Genomic DNA, 26510 nt, shown 5'->3' with positions numbered 1-26510 from the left:
CCAGTTTCTAAGCTTTCGGTAACGTAAAATGAAACCCATCACGTAGCCATTTTTGTGGATGCTGCAGTTGATGATGGTAGAAGGTGAAGAAATACTGGGAAGACCAGGGGCAGTGAGGTGAGCAGGTGAGAATGACTGATGTTCTTTTTGGTGGCTTTTCTTACTAACTCGAAGGACCCCAGAAGGAGAAACAAACACAGCCGCTTAGATGGTAGATGGAGCGGGAAAGGCTGTCGCAGGTGCAGGGGCCGTCCCTCCTACAGACGCGGGTATTACCCACATCTAACGCTACTGGAGATGCGAGTGATTCAATTACATCCAAGATAATAGAATTCTTCCCCACTAGTTAACAGGCGCTGTTTCTCTGACAAATGAAGAGGAACTATTGGAGATGCAAATGTAGTGATTCTTTAAGGAACACCCAAGCAGCACAGACCTTTACGTGGTTGAGCAGAGGTGAACGAGACCACAGGGCTCCAGCACTTCCTGGGGTGATTACCTCATCTAATCCTCACAGGCGCCCCATGAGGGAGGTGGTGTTTTTAGTCAGCATCTCACAGGTGTGGAGCGGGTTACAGAAGGTGCCCAAGGTCAGTGGCAGAGCCAGGACTCAGACGCAAACAGTCTGGCTCTGGCCTCTGCCGGGAGCTGCTGACCCGAGCTGAGTTTTGGTGCAGACAGAGTGACAGACGGGTTCCTTTCTATGTGCCTTGGGAGTCGCATTTCTTCTCAAAGCAGGGACCATGTCCTCTACTTAGAAACAAAACACATTTGCAGCCAGAGGGACCGCCTGGTGGAGCGCTGCTTTTTCCCCTCTCGGCTCCCCCAGAGACGGAAAGTCTCCACGTCCATGGCCTGTCGGAGGGTCATTGGCAAGCGCAGAAGGGGCTCAGGTGTCCTGTTCTGTTTGTTTTTGGTGGAGAGTGATGGTGGAAGGCAGGAGCCACGGCGACAGGAGGTGCTGGCCGCATTGGTCCTTTATTTCCTTTCCCCTTAGTTGTCTCTGCAGCCAGTGGGAGAGCAGGTCTGGTTACACCCCCACTGCCTGTCCTCCTGGGAGAAGAAAGGAGGGAAGGCGGGCAGCAGGGCCCGGGCTCTCCAGAGCCATGACCTTTCCTCCGCACACCTTACAGCCTGGGGAGCGGTCCCCTTGCCCCTGCTCTGCGCCCCCCTCCCCGGCCTGGGGAGGCTGCTGCCTGCTGTGCGTGGCCGCTGCCCACGCCCCAGGCCCCTTCCTCCTGGCCTGCTTTTCCTCTTCCACATCAATGCCCCACACCCTCCATTCCAGCTTCCTTTTAAATGTTCTTCTTGAGGAACCGATTAAACGAGCTATTTGGACAAATTGTAAATGGTGCGATTTTAGGCACCTAGATGTCTGAAATGATAACATACTGAATGCCACGTGCCAGGCAAATGTAGTATTTTTATGTCATTCTCCTAACAGCCCAGTACAGTGGGTACTATTATCTCCATTTTAAAGATGAGAAAACTGAGGCACAGAGAAGTTAGGTTGCCTGAGTCCGTGCGGCTCATACGTGAGTGGTGAACTTTACCGCTTCTCTCCCAACACGTACTGTGCCAGCGGCCAGGGCTAGTTCTGGCTCGTGCTCAGGGCGGCCCGCAGGCAGGTCCCGGACTGTGAGCCAAGAACCAAGCCGGAGCAAGGACACTGCCTCGTGCTGCGCGTAGCAGAGGAGGAGCCCTCGCTCTGGGAGGTAACGGAGATTATTGTGTTCAACCCCCTCGGGTTACAGATGAGGAAACAACCAAAGAGCTGTAACTGATTCGGCTCAGGGCCTCCTACGACCTGTTCGGTGACCTTCTTGCCAGGCCATCATATAACTGGTCACCATGTCATGCTGGTCCTCGGAACGTCTGTCACATTAATTGCCTTGTTTGTGCCCCCAGGGTCAACCAGGTCCCGGGTGACCTCACACTTGACCCATGCAGTGGCCTTATCTGGCCTCCGGCTGCCATCTCTCCCTCCCCATCTTCTCTTTCTCACATTCAAACAGTTGTCTGCTCACCTTCCTCAAAGGCTGGTTGTTATCCTGAGCACAGCTAGGGCGCCAAGGCCTGGATTTGAATTCCAGTTCTACCGTTCTATCACTAAACAGATGCAGCCATTGTCATTAAACACGGAACAGGTGGTAGGAGACGGCAGCCTCGAGCAGCCGGGCCACACAGGCAGCCTGGCGGAGGCCAGTCGGGCTGGGGAGACCTGACCAGCCCTCAGTGAAGCCAGCAGTCTCTGCTCGCACAGTCAGGGGTCAGGGGAGAGAGGGCACCTGGCGGGAGCGGGAGGACGTGAGGCGGGACCAACTCCACATCTACTGCCTGTTTCGTGCCTCGATGAAAACCTCTCCCCTCCCCGGAAATGGGAGCAGAATGGAAGCACAGCCAGAGCCCAGGGTTATAGCAGGCCAGGAAGACTGGGATTAAGGGGGAACTCTGTCTATGAATGTGAAACCAGTCCCTCTGTCCCCCCCAGTGTCGGGGTGCAGAGCAGGGAATGAGGGAGCACAGTGCAGGGAATGTGGGGCCAGGCGCTCCAAATTCAGACACCCAGCCAGCACCCTAGGGACCCCGGGGTTCTAATGACCCCATGTGGTGCCTCAACACAAAGGAGGGACTGAGTTCATTATGTCCTCAGGTACGAAGGTAGCTTTACAGATGAACCTGTGATGGTGGAGTATCGGTTGCTACATTCCAGGAATGGGCCAGATTACCGAAGATTGAAACCGTTTAGGGAAACAGGCAGAAACGGGGCTAATGAAATTCAGCCTCACAAAGCCGGAAGGTCCTGCATTAAAGTCGAATCCATAATACATTTAAGTGGAGACTTAATAGGTAGAATTGCTGACAATACTGAGGAGAGAGCCCAGCTCGATCCTAATCCCAGCCAGCTGCAAACGGGTTTCCTTGTGAGCAGAGGAAGTAATGGTCTCTGTCTGCCAGTGAGGTCCTCTCAGCTCAGAATCTGGGCACGGTCCGGGCTTGTAGCTACCCAGAAAGTGAGCATTGTGTTTTTCAAAACAGGAGCAAGAGAAACAGCAGGAAAGGTTGATCTGGGCTCAGGAACGTGCCAGACTGTTTTTAAAAGGCATTTTCCATCCTCTTCCTGAGCTGAGGACAAAAAGCATCTTTACACTTTGGCTCAGGTGTCAGCTGTTTCAGGTGGGGTCCTCACAGTTCTTTTCATGCTTTTGTCCTCACACCTTTGCTGATCTGGGACTTTCCTCTGTTGTGTAGTTTTGCGATAAGGCTTCTAAATTACAGGGAGAGAGCAGGGGAGGTGAGCTAAGAAAAAGGAAATGCAGTCATTTCAAAGTTCGCATTAAGGGAGCACCGTCAGGCACGTTAAGAGCTCTGCATGGGCCACGAGCTCGTGAAATCAGAAACGGTCTCAAACCACAGACCGACCAGCAGCAGGGCCAGCAGAGCAGCAGGCAGATGAAGACAGCGGCCACGGAATGTGTGGCCGGAGAGGGAGCTGGAGACTTCTGTCCCTTGTCGTCCAGCCAGAATGTAATTCTCTCGTGAGTGACTAAAATTTGAACCCACATCCTAAGACCCTGCTCTTTCATTCCTATGATCGGTGAGCGAGAGAGGGAGCGAGCGCCCAGGCCTGCCTGATCCAGTCCTGTGGCCTTAGAATGATGTCGCTCCTGTAAGTGTGAAATGCACACCGAGTATCTGGGAAAAGAATGTAAACCATCTCAGTCATAATTTTTATGTTGATTTTGGATTGAAATGCTGTTTCTGATATGTTGCGTTAAATGAAATACATTGTTAAAATGAATTACCCTTTTCTTTTGACTTTTTCTTAATGTGGTTATTAGAAGATTTAAAAGACTCACGCAGCTTATATTATATTGGAGAGCCCTGCTGTGGACTTTCAAACAGAGCGGATTTCTAGGGTAGCAGCTTGCAATCCCCTTGTTAAATTTCAGGTCAATTAGAGGTTTGGTTTCATTTTCTTTTCTCAGGAATAGAATCTCAAATGGCTCAGGCTCAGTCATCGTCCATTGGAGTGGATGTCTAGGGCCAATGCAAGGTTGTGGTACAGAAATTCAACTAATAATGTTTAAGAAATGCAGCTGGGAGAGGCGAAGGAAGAATGAACAAGACTATTCTTTGGACGTAATTTCCCATGAATTCAATTAAACCCACAAAGTCAGATAAACCTAACGCTTGTGAAAACACCATTTTCATCATTTATTCATGTTTCTTTGCCAGAGGAAACAGAAAATGTTAATCCAAATACAACACTGTACTCTCTGTTGTGACCCAGACCGTTGTCGCTAAGGAAGAAAAAAAAAAAAAGCAGAACTCTGTGATGGTGGATGTCTCTTTTCCCTGAGTGAGTCAGAGGACAGGTTGTGATTAAACCTCATGCAGATGGGTGATGGCATGTCGACGGGGTAGGGCTCTGCACGAAGCCGCAGGCTCGGGAAGCGCTTCCTTTGCTCCCCTCTGGACACGTGGTGATGATGTGGATTCTGGCCAAGCCAGTGGCTCCCTACTGGCAGCGGCCCTTTTAAAGACACAAATATGAGAAGCCATCACTTGGCACATTTTTTTAATGCTTTTTTCCAAATGAGAAAACTGATTTATAAGAACACACAAACTAAAACAACCAAATGAGTATCATTCTGGACAATTCTAGATATTGCAGACACTGCTAGTATTGATGTTTCCCAAAAAAAGACAAAGTTATCTACGATGTGGGGGCAAATATGGACAGTGGAGTGAGTTATGCACATTCGACATTCTTACTGAGACCATCTAGTACCCCTTTTTATTATCCTGATTGAAAGGTAAGTGACTAGAAAGAAACTCTCCATTTTAGGAAAACAGGCTACAATTCTACTTGGAGGAGTCAGCAATATTTTCAACAGGTTGTCAGAAATAACCTTGGTACATGTTGGCAAAGTCCAGTGGGAACAAGACACCTCATCAAAGGTCATCACACTTAGCCTTTTAAAGAAAAATTGTTCATCCTAAGTAAACCTGAGCGCTTCCTTTATGAAAAACTAGGTTACTCAGTAGGTGTCGGGGCTGACCATGGTTTTTAAATCTTACTAATCATTGCAGGAATGAAACCAGTGTGATTCAAAACGAAAAGAGCTTCTGGAACATTTGTTAATCCCTGACCTCTTTTCTTCCTGTATTGAAACAGGATTGCTAGCTTAATGTAATTGTTTCTTTTTCAATTCCTGGCAGTGTTGCTAAGTGTATTTACATTGTGTCACTGAGTGACCACAAATGCATTCATAAAGGTCTCATCAACCAGCCCAGATCAAAGGGTACAAGCCTATTATAGGGCATGCTTCCAAGACTCCTGGTCTAACACGTATTAGAATTTAGAAAGAAAGGGCAAAACCTGACAAATTTAAAATTCCTTTATGTTTAACTCTAGCGCTTATCATAGAGTCACAGAAATTTGAAAACCAGAAAGGATCTTTGTAAAAACCGCTGTATATAGGGTGTGGGAGCAGAGGCTACGACGCCCAACTGCCCGAGTTCTGAACTCGACTCTGACACTTAATAGACGTGTAATATCAAGCAAGTTATTCATCTTCGTGGAGACTCAGTTTCCGTCACTTGTGCAAGAGCCATAACCATGAGCGCAGTAGCCACTTCTGGAGGTTAAATGAACTAAGGTATATGTCTTTCACAAAGAAGGGACTCGATATGTGCCAGCCGTCATTCTTCAGTCCAGTCATGGTGTTTCACAGGTGAAGAAAGTGCAGTAGGAGACGTGTCTGGTCCCACCACTAAGCGCTGACAGAGCCAAGCTGGAGTCCAGGGGCTGTGCTCTTGTCACCTCTCCCTTCTCCTCAATTTCTGCTTTGTCCTCTGGACTTTAAAATTATGAATTTCCATAGTCCTCGTGCACATTTTTGTTATGGATCCAAATGCAAACACCTACAAACCAGGAAAAACACGGCCCACATTTTAACTATTCAAAAATCACGAAATTGATCAAAGTGTAATAAGTTCGTACCCTTGGAGACCAGGAGCTGGCCTGAGTGAATCCTCCTTTAAACCTTAACCTAATCTAGAAGGCTTCAAATGGGCTTGCTTCACGTTGGAACTCTGCCTGTTTTCTTTCAGGTTGTCGCCCTCTGGTGGATTTTTTAAAAATACTGGCTTTTATTTCCAGAATAACTGCATTATTCGGGATAGGTTTTGCTCAAGTTAAGAGTTCATGTGTTGTTGGCCTGGTTCGTGCCGTCTTACCTTTGAGGAGGCTCCGATTCACCCCAGGAGAAGCAGGCCTAGGGCATCTGCTCCCTCACATCTACACGAGCACACACAGACACAAAGGTGTATTCAGAGAACTGGAGGCTTGAAATGGCTGAGAAGAAAGCACAAGAGGTTGGGGGTGAAAGGCTGTGGCAAGAGATGAAGTGGGAAGGTAAGCAGGGACCACATGACAGGAGCTCCCTGTCCTCAGGGATCCAGGCTCCTTCCAATTGCTATTCCTCCATCCTTAGGGTGTGTGCGGCCTTTATCCTCATGGTCCAGAATGGCTGCCAGAGCTCCAGCCATCACATGCATTTATCCAATTGGACATCTACATTGGCACTTCAAACACAGTTTTCCCAGAAAAATACACTGACTTCTACCCCCCAAACCAGTTCTTCCCTTTTGTTCTCTAGCTCCCCCATTTCACTGGAAGAGACTGAGAAGGAGGTGTAGGAGCCTGGAACTGAGGAGAGAGGGAGTTCTGAAAACAATAGACGAGTGGTTTAAAATGGAGTGTTGACCTGTCATGCTAAATGCTGCAGACAGGTGAAGTCATGCGAGGTCCTCGGGTTGGCTTTTGTTAGAGCTGCCAGTGAGGTTACCGTGACTTTGGCGAGGGTGTGTCTGCACTGCTTGGGAGAGCAGAACCCTATTTCACATGGGAGTTCATGGGCTGGAATTGCACCTTTCTTGCCTTTTACTATTTTGATAATGGTGGATGGTGGGGGTAGAAGTGAGCTGGCGGTGAACTGAGAAGTGAAGGGCAGGGGAAGGAGTAGAGGAAGTCGAAGACGAGAGGAGTGTCCTGTGCTTGTCCCTCTCATGCCGACCCAGTCACTTCCCTTGAGGTTAGGCTCGTAGGAAAGAGCTGTGGTCCTCTCAGCTGCGTTCATGGGGAGAGTCCTGACGCTCTTACCCTATGTGCACCTCGGTTCTCCTCCTTTAGTGCCATTACTGTGTTTACTGGAAACCTGATTATTTGGGTCTTAATGGCCCTTGCTTCCCCCTTGGTTTTGATGACAGCCTTCACTTCTCAGCATGTTCTTGAGATATGTCTGTGTTCCCTCTGGCTTCCACCACTTTCAGCTGCCCAGGCTCACAACCCTGGTGGAGGTGGCCTCTACATAATGCACTGGGCCTCTCAGCCCCGCACCTGCTGAGCCCGCTGAGGGAGCCTGAAGAGGGGTGCACAGAGAAAACAGGAGCGAGGGGGGGGACACACAGGGTAGGGTGGGGCATCAGTATGTTTTTCAGATGAGAGACGGTGAAGGTGGAGGGAAGACGGGTGCTTTGATGTAGGAGGTCCCCGGGAAGATGGAGAAGCCGAATCCAGGGTATGGGTGTGGCACTGGCCCTAAGAAGGACACCTATTCCTCCGAGGCCAGAGCTCAGCAAAGGCCTCAATAGAGGCGAGTTTGCAGCTGGCAGTGAATGAGATTGGAAACCAAGAAAACAAAAATCTTCGATGGGGTTGTCTCAGTTGACTGAAGACGTGCTTGGTTCACATTGATGGAGTCTTACGGTTCACGCAATGTGCTGCGTTTTCAGACATTATCTATTGTCATTCTCAGACATATCTGGCCATTAACTGTATATAGTTAAAACATTTTCTCAATTACAGTGATGAGTCGTATTTTTCAAATCATTTCACATGTATGATCTAATTTGATTTTTCTACCAAACCATTGGCATGTTATCTCATTTTACAGGTAAGGAAGCCAGGGCTCAGAGAGGTAAACTGATTGAGTGACAAGCAGGTTTGATGACCTGATGTCCTCAGAGGAACTAGTTAGTACTTTAACGAGCCAAATTTGAAAATGTAGGGCATTTTGAACAGCTGCTGTGTTAGCAGTCGACAAAACATTCCCTCTGCCTCAGTGCCACACGGACAGAGCTCTGATGCTGCCAGCTGCTGCGGAGTGCTGGCTGGCAATGTTAGCCCGAGTCTTGGCCTTGACATGAGCTGAGGGTCATTCAGGCTGCGTACCCTACAAACCTTGGGCTGGCGGAACGTGCATTTTCTAGATTCCTTTTCCTTGCTCTTTCAAAAAATGCACACGATCTGAAGTTAAAAAATAAAAAATCAAATTGGAGCAAAATGGAGATGCGTGTCCTGCTCCCCCAACAGTTTTTCATTGCTCTCTCCTGATTTTTAATACAGTGCGGTAAGTCCATTGCAAAAAGACTCACTATTTCATTTTGCGGTTATTTCTAGGGATTAAATCATAATCCCCATCCTCCATAAAATGTGTCATTATCATAAGAGAGCCCATAAAATGCCAGACCCTACTTCTCAGCACTAGCCTTGAATAGCGCTTTTCAGTGTTTTGCAGAATTCTCGGAGGCTTTGCGATTTAGTAGTTTACGTTCGAGCTTTAATCCCGTGCCAGGCTCTGTGCTAAGCACTTTGCATACATTATCTAATTTCGTCATCGTCACAACTCTGCAGGGTAGGTGACATGATCCTGATGAAGAACCTGAGGCATCAGAGGCGAAGTGCTTTCCCTGCTGGTCGGCTGGGCACAGGATTTGAAGAGAGAAGCGCCATCTCCGTGTCATAAGATCACAATCCCTCTCGTGTCACCCGGCGGTGGCTCACGGGTGGCCCTTGTTTCTGTGGAGTATTATTCCTGTGGTTGGAGTTAAGTTGGGAGCTTCTGACAGACAAAGCTGAGACGTGGGACGGTGGCCAGTGTCCCACGAAGGTCCGTGACATCCTGGGCCCGGGGCTGGCGACGCGAGGAGGAGGCAGCAGGTCCTGCTGCGTCTTGGGCTCACATTTTCGGGGCGCAGATTATGGTTTGGTCTCGAGGCCCCGCATTACCTGGTCCTATTTAGCTCATGATTCTAACTTTAAAGGACACGTAGCCGTTGCAATAGAATTCATTCCCCTCATTGTAAAGCTTTCGCTCAGGGTTGGCCATTGAGTTTTTCCAGTTCGGGATTTTCAGCATTAAGTGAAAAAAAATCCAAGGAAGACGTCAGTGCACTTCCCACCTCCGCGCGTTACATCGGAAACACTAGAAAAGTACTACTTAGGATTAAGTTGGGGGCAAACAGCCATTTTCACAACGCGAAGGCGGACAGACTACGCTTCTTCCCCACTGAGGACGGACAGGCGCGTCATCGTCCCGCTTCTCATTTAAAACCCACGTGAGCAGGTTCCCACCGACGACCCAGAGCCCCAGACCCAAGGGCCAGTCGGGTCTGAGGCTCAGATTCTCCGCGACCCAACCTGCGGCGCTTCCGGCGGCGAAAGGAAGCGAAAGTATGGCGCCCGACGCGCCGTCCAACAGCCAATCAGAAGGCGGCGCCCGACGCGCCGTCCAACAGCCAATCAGAAGGCGGTGCCGGACGCCACGGCCAACAGCCAATCAGAAGGCGGCGCCGGACGCCACGGCCAACAGCCAATCAGAAGGCGGGGCGCCCATTCAAATTGTGGGCACCGGGGCAGCCGGCGGTGAGCGGTGCGGGCCGGGTCTCAGGGGCGTGTCCGCCGTGCGGGTCCCGCGTCCGTCGGTGCTGTGCGGGGCGTGCGGGCGGTGGGCTCAGCTCCGGGCCTCCGCGAGCTCCGGAGTCCGCGTCGCGGCGAAGGGGTCCCGGAGAAAGCAAGGCGCCGGCAGCGGCTCTGTGGGGACCTGGCGCCGGACCCGGGGCCTGAGCCGGGCCGCGGCTGGAGCAGGTCGTCTCCGTCCCGCTCCTCAGTGACCCGCCGAGAGCAGTGTCGCCGGGCGGTGGCTCGTTTCCCGTGTATTCGTTCTCGGCTGATGGAGAAACAGCCCAGCGCCCCGAACGCCGCCTCCGTCCGTGTGAGTAGCAGCGAAGAGCTTCTAGTTGCGGTGGAATTTCTTGCCGTTAAATGTATCTCCATAGGCTGGTCTGTGCTGTGGGTGAAAAGCTGGACCGGAAGAGGCTTGTGTCCAGCATTGTTCTTTAGTTAGGACTTGAAAAGGCCTAACACATACATTCACTTCTGTTGTTTTGTTTCTGCGTAACGAGGCTCCATGGAATGGGAGCAAGTGTCACTTTACAAATGAGACACAGGCAAATTTAAGGACTGTTTACATCAACGTGGCCGTGTGATGCACAGCTGGCGGGGAGCCAGGCGCGCAGCTGTCACTGCTGTGCTCTTGTGAGCGTTAACGCTGGATAGAGACTGTTGACATGGATTTAGATACACGCCTGTTGTTCTTATACTGGTCTCAGCCTGCTAATAACCAGTGTTGTGGCTGGGCCAGCCCGCGTGGTTCTTACTTTGATTGCAAGAAGCCCTTCAGCAATAACCATCAGGAAATTTTGAAAAAAAATAAAGGTTTATTACTCACCAGACTGGGGTCTGCTTCCACGGGTGTGATGTGGTCCACAGAGCTCCTCCCAACACCATAGTGCAAATGAACCAATTTCTCTCCCATCCGCCTTCTTCCCGGTCCAACCTTCGCGTCCGTACGTAGTGAGAGGGAACACGAGGGTGTGATGGTCTCAGCCTTGGTCCCTAATGACACGTCTGTGCTCTTGGTGACCTTTCCCAGTTCTTCCATCGCTGTCCTTCCGAGTCTCGGCCTTCTCTTGACTTCTTGGCTGCAGTCTCCATTTGAACTGATAACTCAGCAAGGCAAGCAAATTTCTAACCAATGTCGACGTCTTCATTGTGTTAAAGTTGTGCATTTCTCTGTAGCCATGATGTTTGTCTCCTTGATGTTCAAATGCAGTCCTGCCTCGGCACTTTCTTCTTTCACTTTCATCAGAAGTCATTTCACGTCATTGCTACTTTCTCCAGTAAGATAGTGTCATCTGCACATCGTAAATTACTGCTACTTCTTCCACCAAGTTTTACTCCTCCTTCCTCTGAGTCTAGCCCAGTTTTTTGTATGCTGTGTTCTACGTATAGATTGAACAAATAGGGATATAAAAACGCACCCTCGGAGGGAGGGGATTGTCACTGTGTGAAGGATATAAATGATAAATGTCTAACTGTTACATTGTTTTGTGCACCTGAAGCTAATTAAAAAAAAAAAGAAACGATGGGGTGCCTATCTCATATGAAAAAAAAAAGTACCCTTGTCTGGCACCTTTGCCTGTAGGAGACCATGCTGTCTGTCTCTCCGTATTCTGTCCTGACAGTGGCTTCCTGTCCACAGTACAGGTTACGTGTCGTATCAAAGAAGTGCTCAGGCACCCCCATCTCTTTCAGAGCAGCCCACAGCATTTTCATGATTCACACAGTCAAAGGCTTCTACTGTAGTCCACAAAGCAGACTCACCTGAAATCCTTTGGCACATTCCAGCATCCAGTGACAGTTGGCAGTCAGCTCTCAAGTGCCTCTTCCATTTCTGAACCAGCTGGAACATTGGCATTTCTTGGTCCATAGAAGGCAGATGCCTGTGTTGCATCACCTTGAGCATCACATGACTTGTGTGGGAAGTTGAAGTTGTGTTCCTATGGTTACTGCCCTCCTGGGCATTTCCTTTCTTGAAAGTTGGCTGCATATTGAATATTTCCACTCTGCAGACCACTGTTCTGTTTTCCATATTTACTGATGTATGCTTGTTAGGATTTTGACAGATTCAGTCTCTGTGGCTGGAAATACTTCTGTTGGTATCCCAGGAGACAGTGCTGTATTTAACACACACTCCACCTACATTATAAAAATGCTTTGCTCCAGTCTTTGACTTAGGTGCTAGGGTTTCCTTCAGTCTCCCTCCCTACTCCCCGAGCGGGGGGAACAAAACCTTTGCTGACCTGTACTTTTCACATCTTTTAAGTCACTTGGCACATTTGACCTGCTATAAGGGTTGTCTGTGTATTCCTTCTAGATGCAGGAAATAAGAACAGGGGTCTTGGCTTTGAAATCCATAGCCGTTACACAATGGGGACTCAGTCAATGTTTGTTGACTGATGATTGTAAGCTCTTGGAGGCAGTGATTTGTCCGAAGCTACTTGGGAACAGTATCTGAGCCGGAGATCATAGTTTATTGCACTGTATTCCTCTGGGAAGCTGCTTTCCCACTGGAAGCTTCTCAAATTCTTAAAGCCTGTTTGTAGTCTGTGCAATCTAATTTTTTTTCTTTTTTTTTTTTGCAGTTGCAGATATTTTTGGAAACTGATCGGCTGGACATCAAATGAACGTCCAACGAAGAGCTTAGGTTCTTCAACCACATCCTTTGGAAGAAGAACGTGTTGCCACCATGTCAGTACACACGGCACACGGGAGAAATCACAGTGATGGGCTCGGGGCTCCTTCTTCCCCAAAGAGTTTGTCCCTGGACGCCCTCAGCCACTGGAGCAGCCTGAGGCTGAAACTGAAGTCGGAGATGTCGGAAGGTGAAAACGACGCTCCACTGCTGAGCGCGGCAGGTCACGTCAGAGACATCAACAGCACTTACGTTATTTCTGCCTGTGAAAAACCAGGAGCTACCCCAGCTTCCCCCCACCCTGGAGGTGCATGGGCCCTTCAGAGAAGGGTTACAAGGAACAAAGACTCATCGTTGCTTGGTAGCGAGTTGGGAGACTCAGCTGAAAAAATGAGAGAAACACGTCTAACATTACAGCGTCGTACTAGAACAGATTCTGTGGACAAGTGGAAAACAGCTGGGACAGATTCTGTGGACAAGTGGAAAATAGCACAGAATGTAGGAGGTGAAGCAGAAAGTAATTGTGCTTCACAGGAAACCAGTACAAATGTAAAAATTGTAAATAAGGATAAAAACTCTTTCGTTGCATTGTCTGTACCCTTAGCTGAAAACCCGAAAGACATTGAAATGAGGGCTGATGAAAAATACAAAGAAACGTTTTCTGCTCTCAGTGGGGCAGGTGAGAACGTGGCACTTAAGTCCTTCAGTCACAGAGCGCCCGTTGGTCCCCAGAGTCAGACAGCTGTGGTTAGGTCAGGACGCCTCGCAGCGAAACCCACTCAGGGCACACAGGGTGTCCCAGTGTCGGGAACAGGAAACGTACATCATCGAAGTACTGGGAAGGATAGTGCGAAAAACTCAAATACATTTGGAAGCTTAGAAAAAAGAACACCTACGAAATGTGTTGTGGGGCACAAATTGACCCCAAAGCGTGTGCCTCAGGTTACAAGCCCAGCTACGTCCATACTGAAAAACAGGGTACCCAGCTTTCAAGTTAAACAAAGGCCCGACAGTTCTCTTCTCACAACGCAAAGGGAACGCTCGCAAGAACTTACCCTCCCTCCCGAGGAAGAAGCTGCCTCCACAGAGAGAGAACCCGACAAAGTAGAGAACAGCCAGGTGACAGTGGCCGTACGCGTGAGGCCTTTCAGCAAGAGGTACGTCCCACCTCTTACCCTCTGACACGCACATGCCTAATTCATCTCTGCCTTGGAAAGTCAGCGTATTCACGCATCTTCAAACTAGTCGGTGCTATTTTTATAGGGAGAACTTTTAGGTTTGGTTGTAGTGCGTTGATTACTTTTGATGAGTGCCTGTAAAATTAAATAATTGAAATCACCATATTTTGCAAATGTAAATTTCTCTAGAGACACGGCTTTTAAAAAGTCTGACTGACTTAAGTTTCTACTGCAGTGTGATTTCAGATCTGCGATACATGGCAGGATCGCCGACCTCCCCCTTAAACAGAGCCCTGGTCAGTCGCTTATTCCCCAGGAGGGCCTCCCAAACCCTTTCCAGAGTGGTGACCCTCGTCACCATCATCTCCGATAAATAGTGCTTATAAAGGCAGTAATTTATCAGATTTGGTTTTGAAGGTCAAAATCTCCCCACAGTGACCGTGGGTGGGACAGTCACGATTTATGGGCAGGGTTGAAAAAGATGGACCTGAGAAACTGCCCGTGGCATGTGATTATTTTTAACTATGTTAAGGGACAACTGGGAAAAACGTCACAGTGAAGTAAAGCCTGTTAGGGAAAGTGTGGGGTAGTGATACAGGGAGAATGAGGGTGCGTTGATTGGAGAGAGTGGGGAAACCTAACAAAAGCCTCAGGAGCCATGACAGGAGGAGAAGCAGCGGGAAGAACAGGCTATAGGAACCAAACCCACGATGGGTGAAGAACGTAGCAAGGGGCCAAGTGCCCGAGCCCAGACTCAGCAGACATACCCCGTCAGCGGGGCAGGCGTGGAGGGCACTTGTCAGATTGACGCAGCAGGTGCTTTCCAGGCTAAATTCTGATCTAAAGTCGAGTTGGGGCAAAAAGGGGTATCGGGCCAGACAAGGGCTGATAATGTTTTCCTGCAGATCTAGAGGGAGTAAGAGATTTCCACTGAGGTCTGAGTTGGAGAAGAAGAGTGGACACGAAGATCCAGACTCTAAGGAAGAAAATCTGAAGGGGGGGGAGGCCTGTAGGTTAATGAGAGCAATGACTGGGAGCCAGAGAGGCTTAGGACTCACACATTTAATGACTGTTGAAATTATATGTGTGTATCACGCCAGCTGTATATAGACTTGTACCTCCACAATTTCTTTATACTCTATTATAAGTAAGTTTCCAGATGTGAACTGAAGAATATTGGTAGGTTACAGTAGGTAGGACGGGAAAGGGGAGAACTCAAGGGAAAAAGGAAAAAGACAGCAAACCCTGTAAAAGCCACGTTGGTTTTCTGGACAGGAAGTCTGGAGCTACAGGAAATATATTTTGGGAACCCACTCTAATTATATTTGACAGTCTGCATTTTCCACCAATCTAGAGAACAACTGTCTTGCCATGAAATGTTATGTTTAATAGTTTTGTATTCTATGTGAATAATACATAAAATAATGACAGCAACTTGGTATTTTTCTTTGTGCTTCTTTTTAAAGAGAGAAGGTGGAGAACACATCCCAAGTGGTCTTCATGGATGGGGAAGAAATAATAGTGAGACATCCTGACATGAAACATGTTTACAGTTTCGTTTATGATGTTTTGTTCTGGTCGTTTGATGAGTGTCATCCCCACCACGCCAGCCAGAGCCGGGTCTACGAGACCCTGGCGGCACCGCTCCTGGCACGAGCCTTCGATGGCTACAATACCTGTCTGTTTGCTTACGGCCAGACCGGCTCTGGAAAATCATACACGTAAGTTTGATTGCAGATACAGCTCTCCAGAAAGATTTACATCTTTTGTGAGCAGCAGCGTGGTTTGACAGAAAGCATATAGTTTTTGAAAACACGCAGCTCTGGGCTCAAACCTCACCCGTTTTATTTACCTCCTGGTTCCGCAAACTTGGTCAAGTTGCTTAACCACTGGGCTTCAGTTTTGGCATGAGATGCTGTTTACCTTGTAAGTATCATTGGCCCCATTTTGCTGTAAATTATACTTCTTGTGTAAACCAAAGCCCAGAGAGGTGATTCTGTAAGTATTGTGAGAATTAAAAGTAAGCCACGTATCGAATGGCAGGAAATAATACCTGCCCCAGAAGGAAGTACTCAGAATTTCAACAGTAGCAACATTTACTGAGTTTTTATGGTATTCCAGATACCATGCTAAGGGCTCTGCTTATGCCTTCTCCCATCAACCCTCTGAATTAGAAAGTTCTTATTTATTCCCATTTTACAGAAGAGGAAGTGGAGGTTTGCTGACGTGAGCTATCTTGTCCAAGTTCACAGAGCCAGTCGGTGGGGAAACCGGCACTGAAGGCAGGCAGATTCGGCTCCAGAGCCCAAGTTCTCAGACAGTGGGGACACAGTTAAATGACCTGGCTCCCCACTCCCTCCCCAACCCAGGCCCCAAAAAGAACTTTAGAAAACCTAATTAGTTTTATTTCCCCCTATTCATAATGTATTTTCCAGGATGATGGGATTTGGTGAAGAACCGGGAATAATTCCGAGATTTTGTGAAGATCTTTTTGCTCAAGTAGCCAAAAACCAAACCCAAGAGGTATGTTCTCATGCTATCTGCAGGCCTTTGTATTAGGCTAGAAAATAGTCACATCAGCTTAAAATCAGAATTGTGGCTGCTACGGAACTACTGAGCGGAGGATGTGGTCCTGAGGTCTTGGTCACGCTCCTTTGGAGCAGTGGTGTGGAGAGAGAGGGCTGGATTCTAAATCCAGAATCAGTTCCTCCTGGTGGATGTGATGGAGGGAACATCTCTGTCTTCTAGCTTTTTCTGCCTCATTACTGTACGTGTGTGTGTCTGACAGCGTGGGAGCTGTGCGTGTCTCTGCTGTCAGGCCAGCGCACAGACTCCACTAGTTCACAGACATAAACTTTAGAACAACGGGAAGCAGAAGAGAGTAGAGAATAGTGAAACTGGAGAATATTGGCTTGATTTGCGAGTAAGGAATTAAAGACCCAGCCCCTGGGGTTAAGAGAGTGTAATGGAGAAACGGGCAGAAAACAGCCAAGTACAATCCATTAAACGCTAAATAATGTAAATACTGTGCCAGAGCAAGAAGAGCGTGCTGTGGAATGTGTAAGACTGCAAGCTGAGCTGACTTTTGAAGGAAACATAACAGTTACTGGCTTGGGGATGAGGGGGACATTCCTGGCAGAGGGAGCAGCACGTGCAGAGAGCCAGGGAGCCTTTGGGAATCTCCAAGCTGTTCACTTGGCTTTAAGCATGGGATGTGAGGGTGCAGGGTGCCGAGACACGAGACGAGAGGGGCAGGCAGAACTCAGCCTGTGGAGGATGTTACGAAACTTGCTTCCAGGAATGTAGACGGCTACAGGAGGATGGCAAGCAGGGAAATAGTGGGTCATAGTTGCTCTTTTTTCTGGCTGCAGTGTGGAGAATGGGTTGAGGGAAGCAGAACTGGAGGCAAAGAGCCCAGCTGTGGGACCACAAGCTGTATAAGGGGGGCATGTCAGGAGCAAGACTAAGTGGGTGGCAGTCGGGATGAACCAGGGGCACACATTTGGGACATCTTAGTAAGTAGAACTGCTAAGACTTAGTGATGATTAGAAGTGGAAGATGAGGGACAGAGGAGCCAATGTTCCTTGCTGGAGAACCAGAGTGATGTTGATGGCCTTCACTGAGAACATGAGAGGAAAAGCGAGCTGAGTACACGAGCCCTGTCTCCCACTGTAGACCTATCACCTGGTGGTGGTGGTGGGGATCATGATGATGGTGATGGTGGTGGTGGTGGTGAAGGTGGTGATGATGGTGATGATGGCGGTGATGGCGGTGGTGGTGGTGGTGATGATGGTGGTGATGGTAGTGATGGCGGTGGTGGTGATGGTGGTGGTGGTGGTGATGATGGTGGTGATGGCGGCGGTGGTGGTGGTGATGATGATGGTGGTGGTGGTGAAGGTGGTGAGGATGGTGGTGATGGTGGTGGTGATGGTGGTGATGATGGTGATGGTGGTGGTGGTGATGGTTGCTCACATACTGTATTATATAAATCTCCAATTAGACTGAGTTCTTTGTAGATAAAGACTGTCCAGTTCATCTCAGATTCTCCCATAGCACCTAGAAGAGTGCTTTGCATCTAGTGGGGGTCCAATAAACATTTGGCAAATTGAATCTAAATCTCTCTGAAGCTCCCTTGAAGCTTCCAATTCTGCTGGTATTGGATGTTGCTGACTCACTTTGGGCCAGTGCATGAAATTTATTTCACTAATATGGAAACCGTGCCCTCAGTGTCAGCTGTATGGAAGCAGATTTCCCCTTTTTGGCCTTTTATACCCTGTCCTTCAGAGTCAGAAGGCACAGAAGCTCAGCCCTCCTTAGTCTGATGATTGCTTTCTGGCCCAGCCAAGCAGCATTACTGACTTAAGAGCCCAACTTACCAGATCAGATGTCGACACGCAGGGTCTCGTCCACTCCATCTATTGTACCTCACGTCCTATTTTCTCCTGCAGCCTTTCTGTCCCCTCTGATTAGTCATTTTACTTATAGTCATGTCCCTCATTTGGTTCTTTGTTTTCTATTGCTCTGCCGTATGTGCTGGAGGGTGTGGCATATTTCTCTGAGCTGGAACCTCATGGCCAAGACCCTTGTCTTGTACTTCTTTGTGTCCTTGTAACATAGTCCAGAGCCACACCTGTAGGAGGTTGATACTGACTGGATTGAATGGAACCTTTCCTAGAAGTTCATAAGAAGAAATGCAAGGACTTTTGTCATTAAAATTTTTTTTCTTGAGAGAAAATTTCTGTAACATAAAACTAACCATTTTAAAGTGCAAAATTCAGTGGCATTTAGTACATTCATAATGTGCAAACACCACCTCTATCTGGTTCCCCAAATTTTCATCACCCTCAAAGGAGACCCTGTGCCCCTCAGGCAGTTACAACCTATCCCCTCCGCTAACTCCTGCCCCACTGATCTACTCTCTGTCTCCCTGGATTTACCTTTTCTGGACATTTCATATAACAGGGTTACGTGCAGAATGTGACTTTTTGTGTCTGGCTTCTTTCTCTGAGCATAATGCGTTGGAGGTTCACCAGTGTTTAGCATGGATCAGCCCATTGTTCCTTTTTTGTGACTGAAGAATATTCCACTGTATGGATGGACCAATGTGGTTTGTCTCTCATCAACTTTTGGACATTTCGGTCTCCCTCTTCTCACTACTCTGTAGTGCTGCTGTGGACATGGTCGTGCAAGTTTTTATTTAGATAATTTTTTATTTGAATTTCTTTTCATTTCTTTTGGGTAGATAGGCGTACAGTTGCAGGGTCACATGGTAATTCTGGGTTTGACCCGTGGCGACTGTTTTCCACCGTGGCTGCCCCAGCTCACGTTCCCACCGGCAGTGCAGGAGGCTTCCAATTCCTCCACCACCTCCTTGTCATTTATTGTTTTTTATTTCTTTGATTGCAGCCATCCTGGTGGGTGGGAAGTGGTTTCTCATGGTGGTTCTGTCTTGCATTTCTCTCCTGACACGGTGCTGAGTGCCTTTCCGTGTGCTCGTTGGTAGTTTGTTTATGTTCTTTGGAGAACTGTCTATTCAAGTCCTTTGCCTGTTTTTTAAATTGGGTTCTTTGTTTTTTTGTTGTTGAGTTGTAAGAGTTCTTTATATATTCTAGCTACTAGGCCGTGATCAGAGATATGATTTGCAGAAAATGCAAGGACTTTAAGAATAAATTGCGTGCTGTGTTTCTGTTCCGACCAGGTCCGCTGTCACCTTGAAATGAGCTTCTTTGAAGTCTATAATGAAAAAATTCATGACCTTCTGGTTTGTAAAGGTGAAAACGGGCAGAGAAAGCAACCGGTAAGATCAAAACAATTTATTATTTGTTTTTAATTTGTTTTTATAAGTGCATATAATTACATTAGTTCTCAAGATGATGTATATATGGCTTAAATTGATACTAAAATGCTATTATAGGACAGCCAATGGTTGGGACCTACAGCCTAAGTACGTTGTTATTTAGTAAATAAGCGGAGCATTATTGTTAGTGGAAATTACGTTAGTTATTACATTAACCTCTTTTTATGTTAAGCAAGTATTGCGTAAAAGTTCAACATGAAGATGTGGTTGGGCCACTCGAGTCAAACACCAAACCCCTTAACGTCTGTGACGCCAATGAGCAGGAAAAGCTTAGAAAAGTGGTATTGTTACTGTAGGGTGTGTTTCCCTGGATTGTGAAGCACAGTGATAGCTTAGAGGTCGTATTTTCTCTGACATAGAAAGTTTCACTACTGCATAAGATTTTTTAAAAAGCTGCTATTAGAATTTAAAATTTTTAATTTGGAAAAGGACTGGGAGAGCAAGAAACGGCCTGGAGGGGTCCCTTGTGCCGCTCACACAGTTTACTCTGGGCAGCGTCCAGAAACTGAAACTGGACTCGCATGGTCTGTGACTGCCACATGGTATCACATTGCCCGTCACAAAGTTTAAAACGTAGAATGAAAGCCTGAAAAATGTGTTCAGTGTCTGAAATTTATTGAACATAAATTCGAGAGGTGGCTGGAAGCACATCAGTAGCATAAATAGCTGGCACAGAACCCAAGGTCCAGTGCTCGTCGGGGCTCCCATGTCCCAGCACGCGCGGCGCGTGGCGCGGCTGCAGACCGGTTGTGTGTGATGCTGTCGCACTGTCCTCATGCCTTACAGGGGGTTTTGCGAGAACCTTTATTATTTATTTCTGGGTACAGTTAAGACAAATCTCTACCTTACACTCGAAACATAGGGGGAAAGTTAGTTGACATGTGCTTTATTTGAAGTCTCTTCCTCTTAACGCTGCTAACGTTTGCTCTTACAGCTGAGAGTGAGGGAGCATCCTGTTTCGGGGCCGTTCGTGGAAGCTCTGTCGACGTAAGTGTTTGCTCAGCAAGCGCGGGCAGGAAACGGGACGGAGTCCTGTCCCCATTGGTGCTGGATAACTCCACACTTCCACCCTTGTCGCTCTCCAGTCAGCTCTGCCTTGTCGGAATAAACACTGCGTTTCGACCTGTTTCTGTCTCTCCCAGCTCCTGTCACGTGCCTGGCACAGAGTGTTAATTACCCTGAGTGTGCAATATTGGGTTTGCTCCCTCTTACCCGCTTTCCCCGGTAGCTTAAGCCTCCCCGCTCAAGCTGCTCTCTGTATCTATTAATTTAAGCTGAAGAGGGGAGACGGTGCTAAGTGAGTTCAATGTGAAGAGTTTGAAAAGTGCTTAGAGTCATGTACGTTGTCCACCACTCCGAGTGCTTTTCCTAAGTGAAAGGAAAGGTGATTGGGTGTGGATTCAGCACCAGGTAACACGTGTGGCTGTGTGTCAAGACTCAAAAACACCAACCTGCCCACGCCCACACTCACCTTACATAGAGCTGTGCGGACACATATGGGTTAGAGTCCGTCTGCTGCCTCCATGATTTAGACGTGAATGTTATCGTGTTAAGATGCTGAGGTGCTTTTTTATATTAAGAAAAATACTGTCATCCTTTTTGGTAAAATTAATGCTTTATTTTATTTCCTACCCTTTAAGAATGGAGAAAATGAAAGAAAGATTCTGTGAGAATTACTTTAATAATAACCTGTAAATTATTCCATTGTGATCTTCAGAGAGTAACTATGTAATTAAAAGGTTACTATTATTTTATGAAAACAAAAGTGTAATCATCAGTCAAATTGATTTTGTCTTTTTACTTTCTAAAAATAGGAATGTTGTCAGTTCTTACTCTGATATCCAGGTAAGATTGATTGTATTTTGTCTTCTTTTCATGAGATACAAAGATCATAATCATAAATATTCATAAGAATATTTCTCCTCAATTGCTGTTTGCGTGAATAAAAGGTTAATCTTGTTAATGTATCATGTACCGATTTTGTTTGTTAAACTTTAATCAAAAGAATTACTCTTCTGAACTAAAAATAAAAATTGACCATCATGTCATCTTAGAGTAATAGAAATAGCCTTTTAGCGGTATTATTTCCTGATTCAGATTGAGTAGCAGGGAAAGTAGACAACGGGAATACAAATCATGGAATGCTAACCATTTGTTATTAATTTCATTTTATAAGCTTATAGATGTGTACATGTTACCCTATGTGCCCCCTTAACCTGTTCCTAATTGTTTCAATGAATTAAAGCCCACAGTGCTGACCCCCTCTTCTCTCTTAGGGCTGGCTGGAATTGGGGAACAAGCAGAGAGCCACTGCTGCCACTGGCATGAATGATAAAAGTTCCCGGTCTCACTCGGTTTTTACCTTGGTGATGACACAGACCAAGGTATTTTTTTGTTGTCGATTCTTTTCTTGGTGAAGGCAGTCAGTATTTTCAAGTTTCTCTTATTTTTTTTCTTTAAATTAAAGGTAAAAGTAAATTCATATAAATAGATAACATAATGGATTTTAGGAAATATACACAATAACTCTGAATCAATTTTGGTATACATGGTGGTATATGCTTCTCGCTGTTTTAAAAATCAGTAGTACATGATTATTAATTTATCATGGTATCATTGATATCAATATACGATGTGATATCAATAATACATGGTGATTGTACAGTATTTGGAAAAGCATATCAGAAAGTAAAAAATTTTTAAAAAAATTCTGCATAGATTCTGCTACGCAAAATCCCTCTAAACATTTTGGTTTGTAATCTTTCGGTTCTTTTACAATCACACTTAAACAAATTTACAAAGCCTACAACAATTGTATGCTATTAAAATTCTTTGCAAAGTATTATTCTTCATAGCTACATAATATTCCATTGACTATGTTGATTCCTCGAGTTTTTCTGTACTGTTGGACGTTTATGCTGCTTTGAAACACTTTGCTACTTTAATGCTGGGATAGACAACCTTTGTGCTTAAGCTCCTTGTCTGTGTGTAGTTGTTTTGTAATGTAGTTGAGTCGTCGCAGGTTTTCATCCCTTTAAAGTCGTTTGTTTTATTTTGGCAGAATCCAAACACTGCTCAGTGCAGTCTTGAGTATTTATGTGTCATCAATTATCTCAGATTCAAGAGGGATAGTTTGAAAAATAAGTGAGCAGCTTGTAACTTTCCCTTTTGAAGACCCGTATGGAAGCCAAGCCGTAGAAGAACTTATGATGTGTTATTTTAATACCATTGTCCACAGACGGAATTTGTGGATGGGGAAGAGCACGACCACAGAATCACCAGCCGCATAAACCTCATCGACCTGGCAGGCAGCGAGCGCAGCGCCTCCGCTCAGACCCAGGGGGAGCAGCTGAAGGTACATGTGCTGCTTTCCTTTGACGGGGCTCACTCCCTAGGGCTTTGTTCTTAGGAAATTACAAAGGAAATACACTTAACAAAAAAAAAAAACCAACACACACACACACAAATCTGTATCGGCAGTTTGTAGACTGCATTGCTGTGGTTTAAAGAGCGAGCCATACTTTTTGGTTATGATGGCTTTTCAAAGAAAATTGGCAAGTTTTGCATCATAAGGAAGGAGGCAGTGTATGGAAGCAGGTATTGGGGCCGTAATCGTGGAGGGAAGAAGTGCTTTTGTGACATACACTGGCTTGGAGCAGCCGGCTTACGCTACAACCTGGTTGTCCCTTGTGTGCAGGAAGGCGTGAGCATTAACAGGTCCTTGCTGACTTTGGGGAAGGTCATCTCCGCGCTGTCTGAACAAGCAAACCACCGGAGGGTGTTCATTCCTTATCGCGAATCGGTTCTCACATGGCAAGTATCTTTCGAAGGTCAAAGAGTTATCTGAAATGGAGTGAATATGTGGGGAAAAGAACAGTGGCCGGACGCTATAGAACTTTGGGGCAGGAAGCAGTGGTTAGCAGTATGAATCCTAGAGCCAGACTGCCCGGGTTTGCATCTCGGCTCTGCATCCCACAAGCTCTGTGACTGTGGGCGAATCACTCGTCCTCTAGCCTGTGTCCTCTCTGTAAAACGGGGTAGTATCAGTACCCGTCTTTTAGGCTTGTAGTGATCATTCAGTGAGTAATGAGACTCCATGCACAGTAGGTCTCTATCAGTACGAGCAAGTAAGACTGTCCTTCCTGTCCTGTTATTAGTGCCCGGGATTTGGGCATCTAGTGTCACCACGCATAGTCCTGTGTGTGCAGAAGGAAACTGAATAGTTTTGTTTGCTTAGCACACTGGCCAGCATGGAAGTGTTTGATGTGTTTTCATTAACGAATGTGTGTTTCATTTCAGATACCCTCCATTCAGGTTATATCTGTACAGATTTAATCGCCAGTTCCGATGAGCATTAATGATAAGGACAGCATCTGTACTTGACAGGTGTATCTTCAGAAATGGTTTATTATAATATAATTGGCATCTGAAAACCTGTAAGGGAAAATCTGACCCTTTTTTATGCCTTTGAAAGTTAAGAATAGTGACAGTGGTTCTTCATGGATAAAGATAGGCTTTTTAGTCTCATACGCTTTATTCTCTATTTTAGAGAATAAAGTCTTTTGCATTTGGTAGAAAACAAAGTTTTGTTTACAAGCCTGTTCACCATTTTCAACATTAATGAGAGCACCTTCTCGAAAGGGTTGTGGCAGCACTGGAAATACAGAGGTGGCCAACACACCGCTCTTTCCTCAACTATGGGGAGGGGACACTTACTCAACAGCGATGGTTAACTGTATTTTAAAATCTCTGCACAGGTTATTGCTTCACGAAGCAATGTAAAAAGCATAAGAGAAAATAAAGTGTTCCTGAGATCTAAAAACAGCTGTCAGGTTGATGCAAAAGTCAATTGCGGTTTTCGCAATTATTTTTAACCTTTTAAACTGCAGTTACTTTTGCACCGACCTAATACAAATGCCAAAAAAGTTCTCACTGGAGTGAAGACTGTGATGCTGCATTATGCCCCTATTAGTTTGTTCTGTGCTTCCTAGGTAATTACTGTTATTAGGTTGTTGTAGAAGCAGAACCTCATTAGGGCTCTTTTCCTTGCAGGCTGTTAAAAGAGAGCCTGGGTGGAAACTCAAAAACTGCAATGCTTGCTACGGTCAGTCCCGCCGCCAGCAGCGTGGAGGAGACGCTGAGTACCCTGCGCTACGCTCAGCAGGCCCGGAAGATAGTGAACATCGCCAAAGTCAACGAAGATGTCAACGCGAAGCTGATCAGAGGTGAGGCTTTTTCTAGAGGTTTAGAGTTCTTTTGCGACACTTCCATCTCACATATTAATTTGGGCCCTGAAAACATGCAACTTAAGAAAATCAAAGAGTTTTCCCTTGCTTATTTGTAGTAGATTCTGGTCGTCATCCTGCAGGGAGGGAGGGAGGTGGGTAGAGGGGCAGTGGGAGATAGAACAAGTATTGGAACAACCAGGAAAAGGGCACAGAAGGCAGTGGGTACCGGGGCCTGGGAGCAAAGGAAGGGCAGCCGTGCACCGTGTCACAGATACACAGGCGGCACCGGTCCGGTACTCAGTTCTCCTCGCAGGACCTTCCCTCCGTGGTCACCATTTGCGGTCTCGCCTGGTCCTTTGGTCCAGAGGCTACTTGACCTTGAGTTCTAGCACCGCTCTGGCGTCACTTACGCTAAATGCCGCTCTCGATTTACCTCTTGGCACTCACCTGCTTAGGAGACCCTGGAACGCCCGCAGGGCGTCTGGACATATCCTCCCCTCCTTGCTTCTGTGGAGCCACCACCCTTTATCCCCGTCCTCTGGCCCTCTGTCTGTCTCCGTGTCATTACCAGTGCCCCCTTTCCTTCTGCAAAGAGCCCTGCTTTGGACAGTGCGTTAGATGGCCATCCTACGTATGAGGGGGAGAGTTCATAACTATGGAAGCGCTTTTTAAGGTCAAGGTTAGGTAGAGATTGATAGATAATTTAGGTCAGTAAAACTGATTTCAGCAAAGATTCCATTTTACTTAGTAATCTTTAAAACTTCAAACAAAATGGAATCTTGGAGGATTATGCTGACTGTAAATTATTATACATCAAATGTTACCAATCAGGCATCTTGTAACAAATATTTAGAATTGAAAGCAGAAATTGAAAAGCTGAAAGCTGCTCAAAGAAGCCGTCAGAATATTGACCCTGAAAGATATCGGCTCTGTCGACAAGAAATAACATCCTTAAGAATGAAACTGCACCAACAGGAGCGAGACATGGTGGAAATGCAAAGGTGGGCTACACCCAATACTTACCTGTGCTGCCTGGAGCCCTAGGACCTGCCAGGCAGGGGTGGGGCGGGGCAGGGGCGGGGCGGGAGGAGGGGACTAAGAGGACTCCGCCTATTTCTCCCTCCATCCTTCCCCACAGTAGAGCAGCCCACACCCAGACTGTCGTATTTATTCCTAAGTGGTTTAATAATCTTTATTGATTGTCTCAATTCTCAATCATACATATTTGCATATTTTTAATTGTTATTTTGTTTGTCTTTGGAAAGAGCATGGAAAGAAAAATTTGAACAAGCTGAAAAAAGAAAACTTCAAGAAATAAAGGAGTTACAGGTATCTCTCAACTTTCTAAACTGACTTAAAAATTAAAGAGACATGCCAATAAATATGCAAATTTAATTTCTCAAATGCTTACTGTATACTGTACACCAACTCTACAAAACAAGGCTGTGAAGAGAATTAGTATATAGAAGTGTTGAGATCAAGAACCCGTGAGCTAGTTGGAAAGTTAACGTATAAACCGACTGTCTAGTTCAGCACACATTTCGTAAACGTTTATGCTGTGCCGGCATGGAGAGGCCAGGTGGGTGACACATAGCTTTGGGGCTCAGGCCGCCCGTGATCCAGAGGGAGGTCTGCGAAACAGCGTTAGGTGACTTGCGTGCAGTGTGAACCATCAGCGACTCCAGTTTTTAGGTGAAAATTGGCAGTTTCGTGTGGTTCCCCCGAATGCAATGCAAAGCACGTACGCGGCACAGCAGCAGGAGAAGGGAGGAAGTAATGAACTCTGCTGAGGGCAGAGAAAGGGGCAAGTCAGCCCGATTTCGGGAGCAGGGCCTCAGGCTCACGGAATCGGAGTTTTTAA

The 26510-nt window shown here is 46.7% G+C and overlaps 1 protein-coding gene across 1 annotated transcript in view; it reads left to right on the top strand.

Moving 5' to 3' along the window:
• The first annotated feature begins 9685 nt into the window (after positions 1-9685).
• The window catches only part of KIF14 (kinesin family member 14), a 43812-nt gene continuing 26987 nt past the window's right edge, over positions 9686-26510 (top strand). Inside the window, exons 1-13 of the mRNA XM_019750799.2 lie at positions 9686-10064; positions 12337-13543; positions 15031-15285; positions 16000-16087; positions 19263-19361; positions 20356-20408; positions 21236-21266; positions 21698-21805; positions 22660-22776; positions 23119-23234; positions 24474-24646; positions 25503-25650; positions 25915-25978. Coding sequence (XP_019606358.2) covers positions 12441-13543; positions 15031-15285; positions 16000-16087; positions 19263-19361; positions 20356-20408; positions 21236-21266; positions 21698-21805; positions 22660-22776; positions 23119-23234; positions 24474-24646; positions 25503-25650; positions 25915-25978 — 2355 coding nt within the window. The 5' untranslated portion in view covers positions 9686-10064; positions 12337-12440. The remainder of the gene's footprint in view (positions 10065-12336; positions 13544-15030; positions 15286-15999; positions 16088-19262; positions 19362-20355; positions 20409-21235; positions 21267-21697; positions 21806-22659; positions 22777-23118; positions 23235-24473; positions 24647-25502; positions 25651-25914; positions 25979-26510) is intronic.

This window comes from Rhinolophus sinicus, linkage group LG12 (genome assembly GCF_036562045.2).
Source record: "Rhinolophus sinicus isolate RSC01 linkage group LG12, ASM3656204v1, whole genome shotgun sequence".
NCBI lineage: Eukaryota > Metazoa > Chordata > Mammalia > Chiroptera > Rhinolophidae > Rhinolophus > Rhinolophus sinicus.
This window is presented reverse-complemented; position numbering and strand designations above follow the sequence as displayed.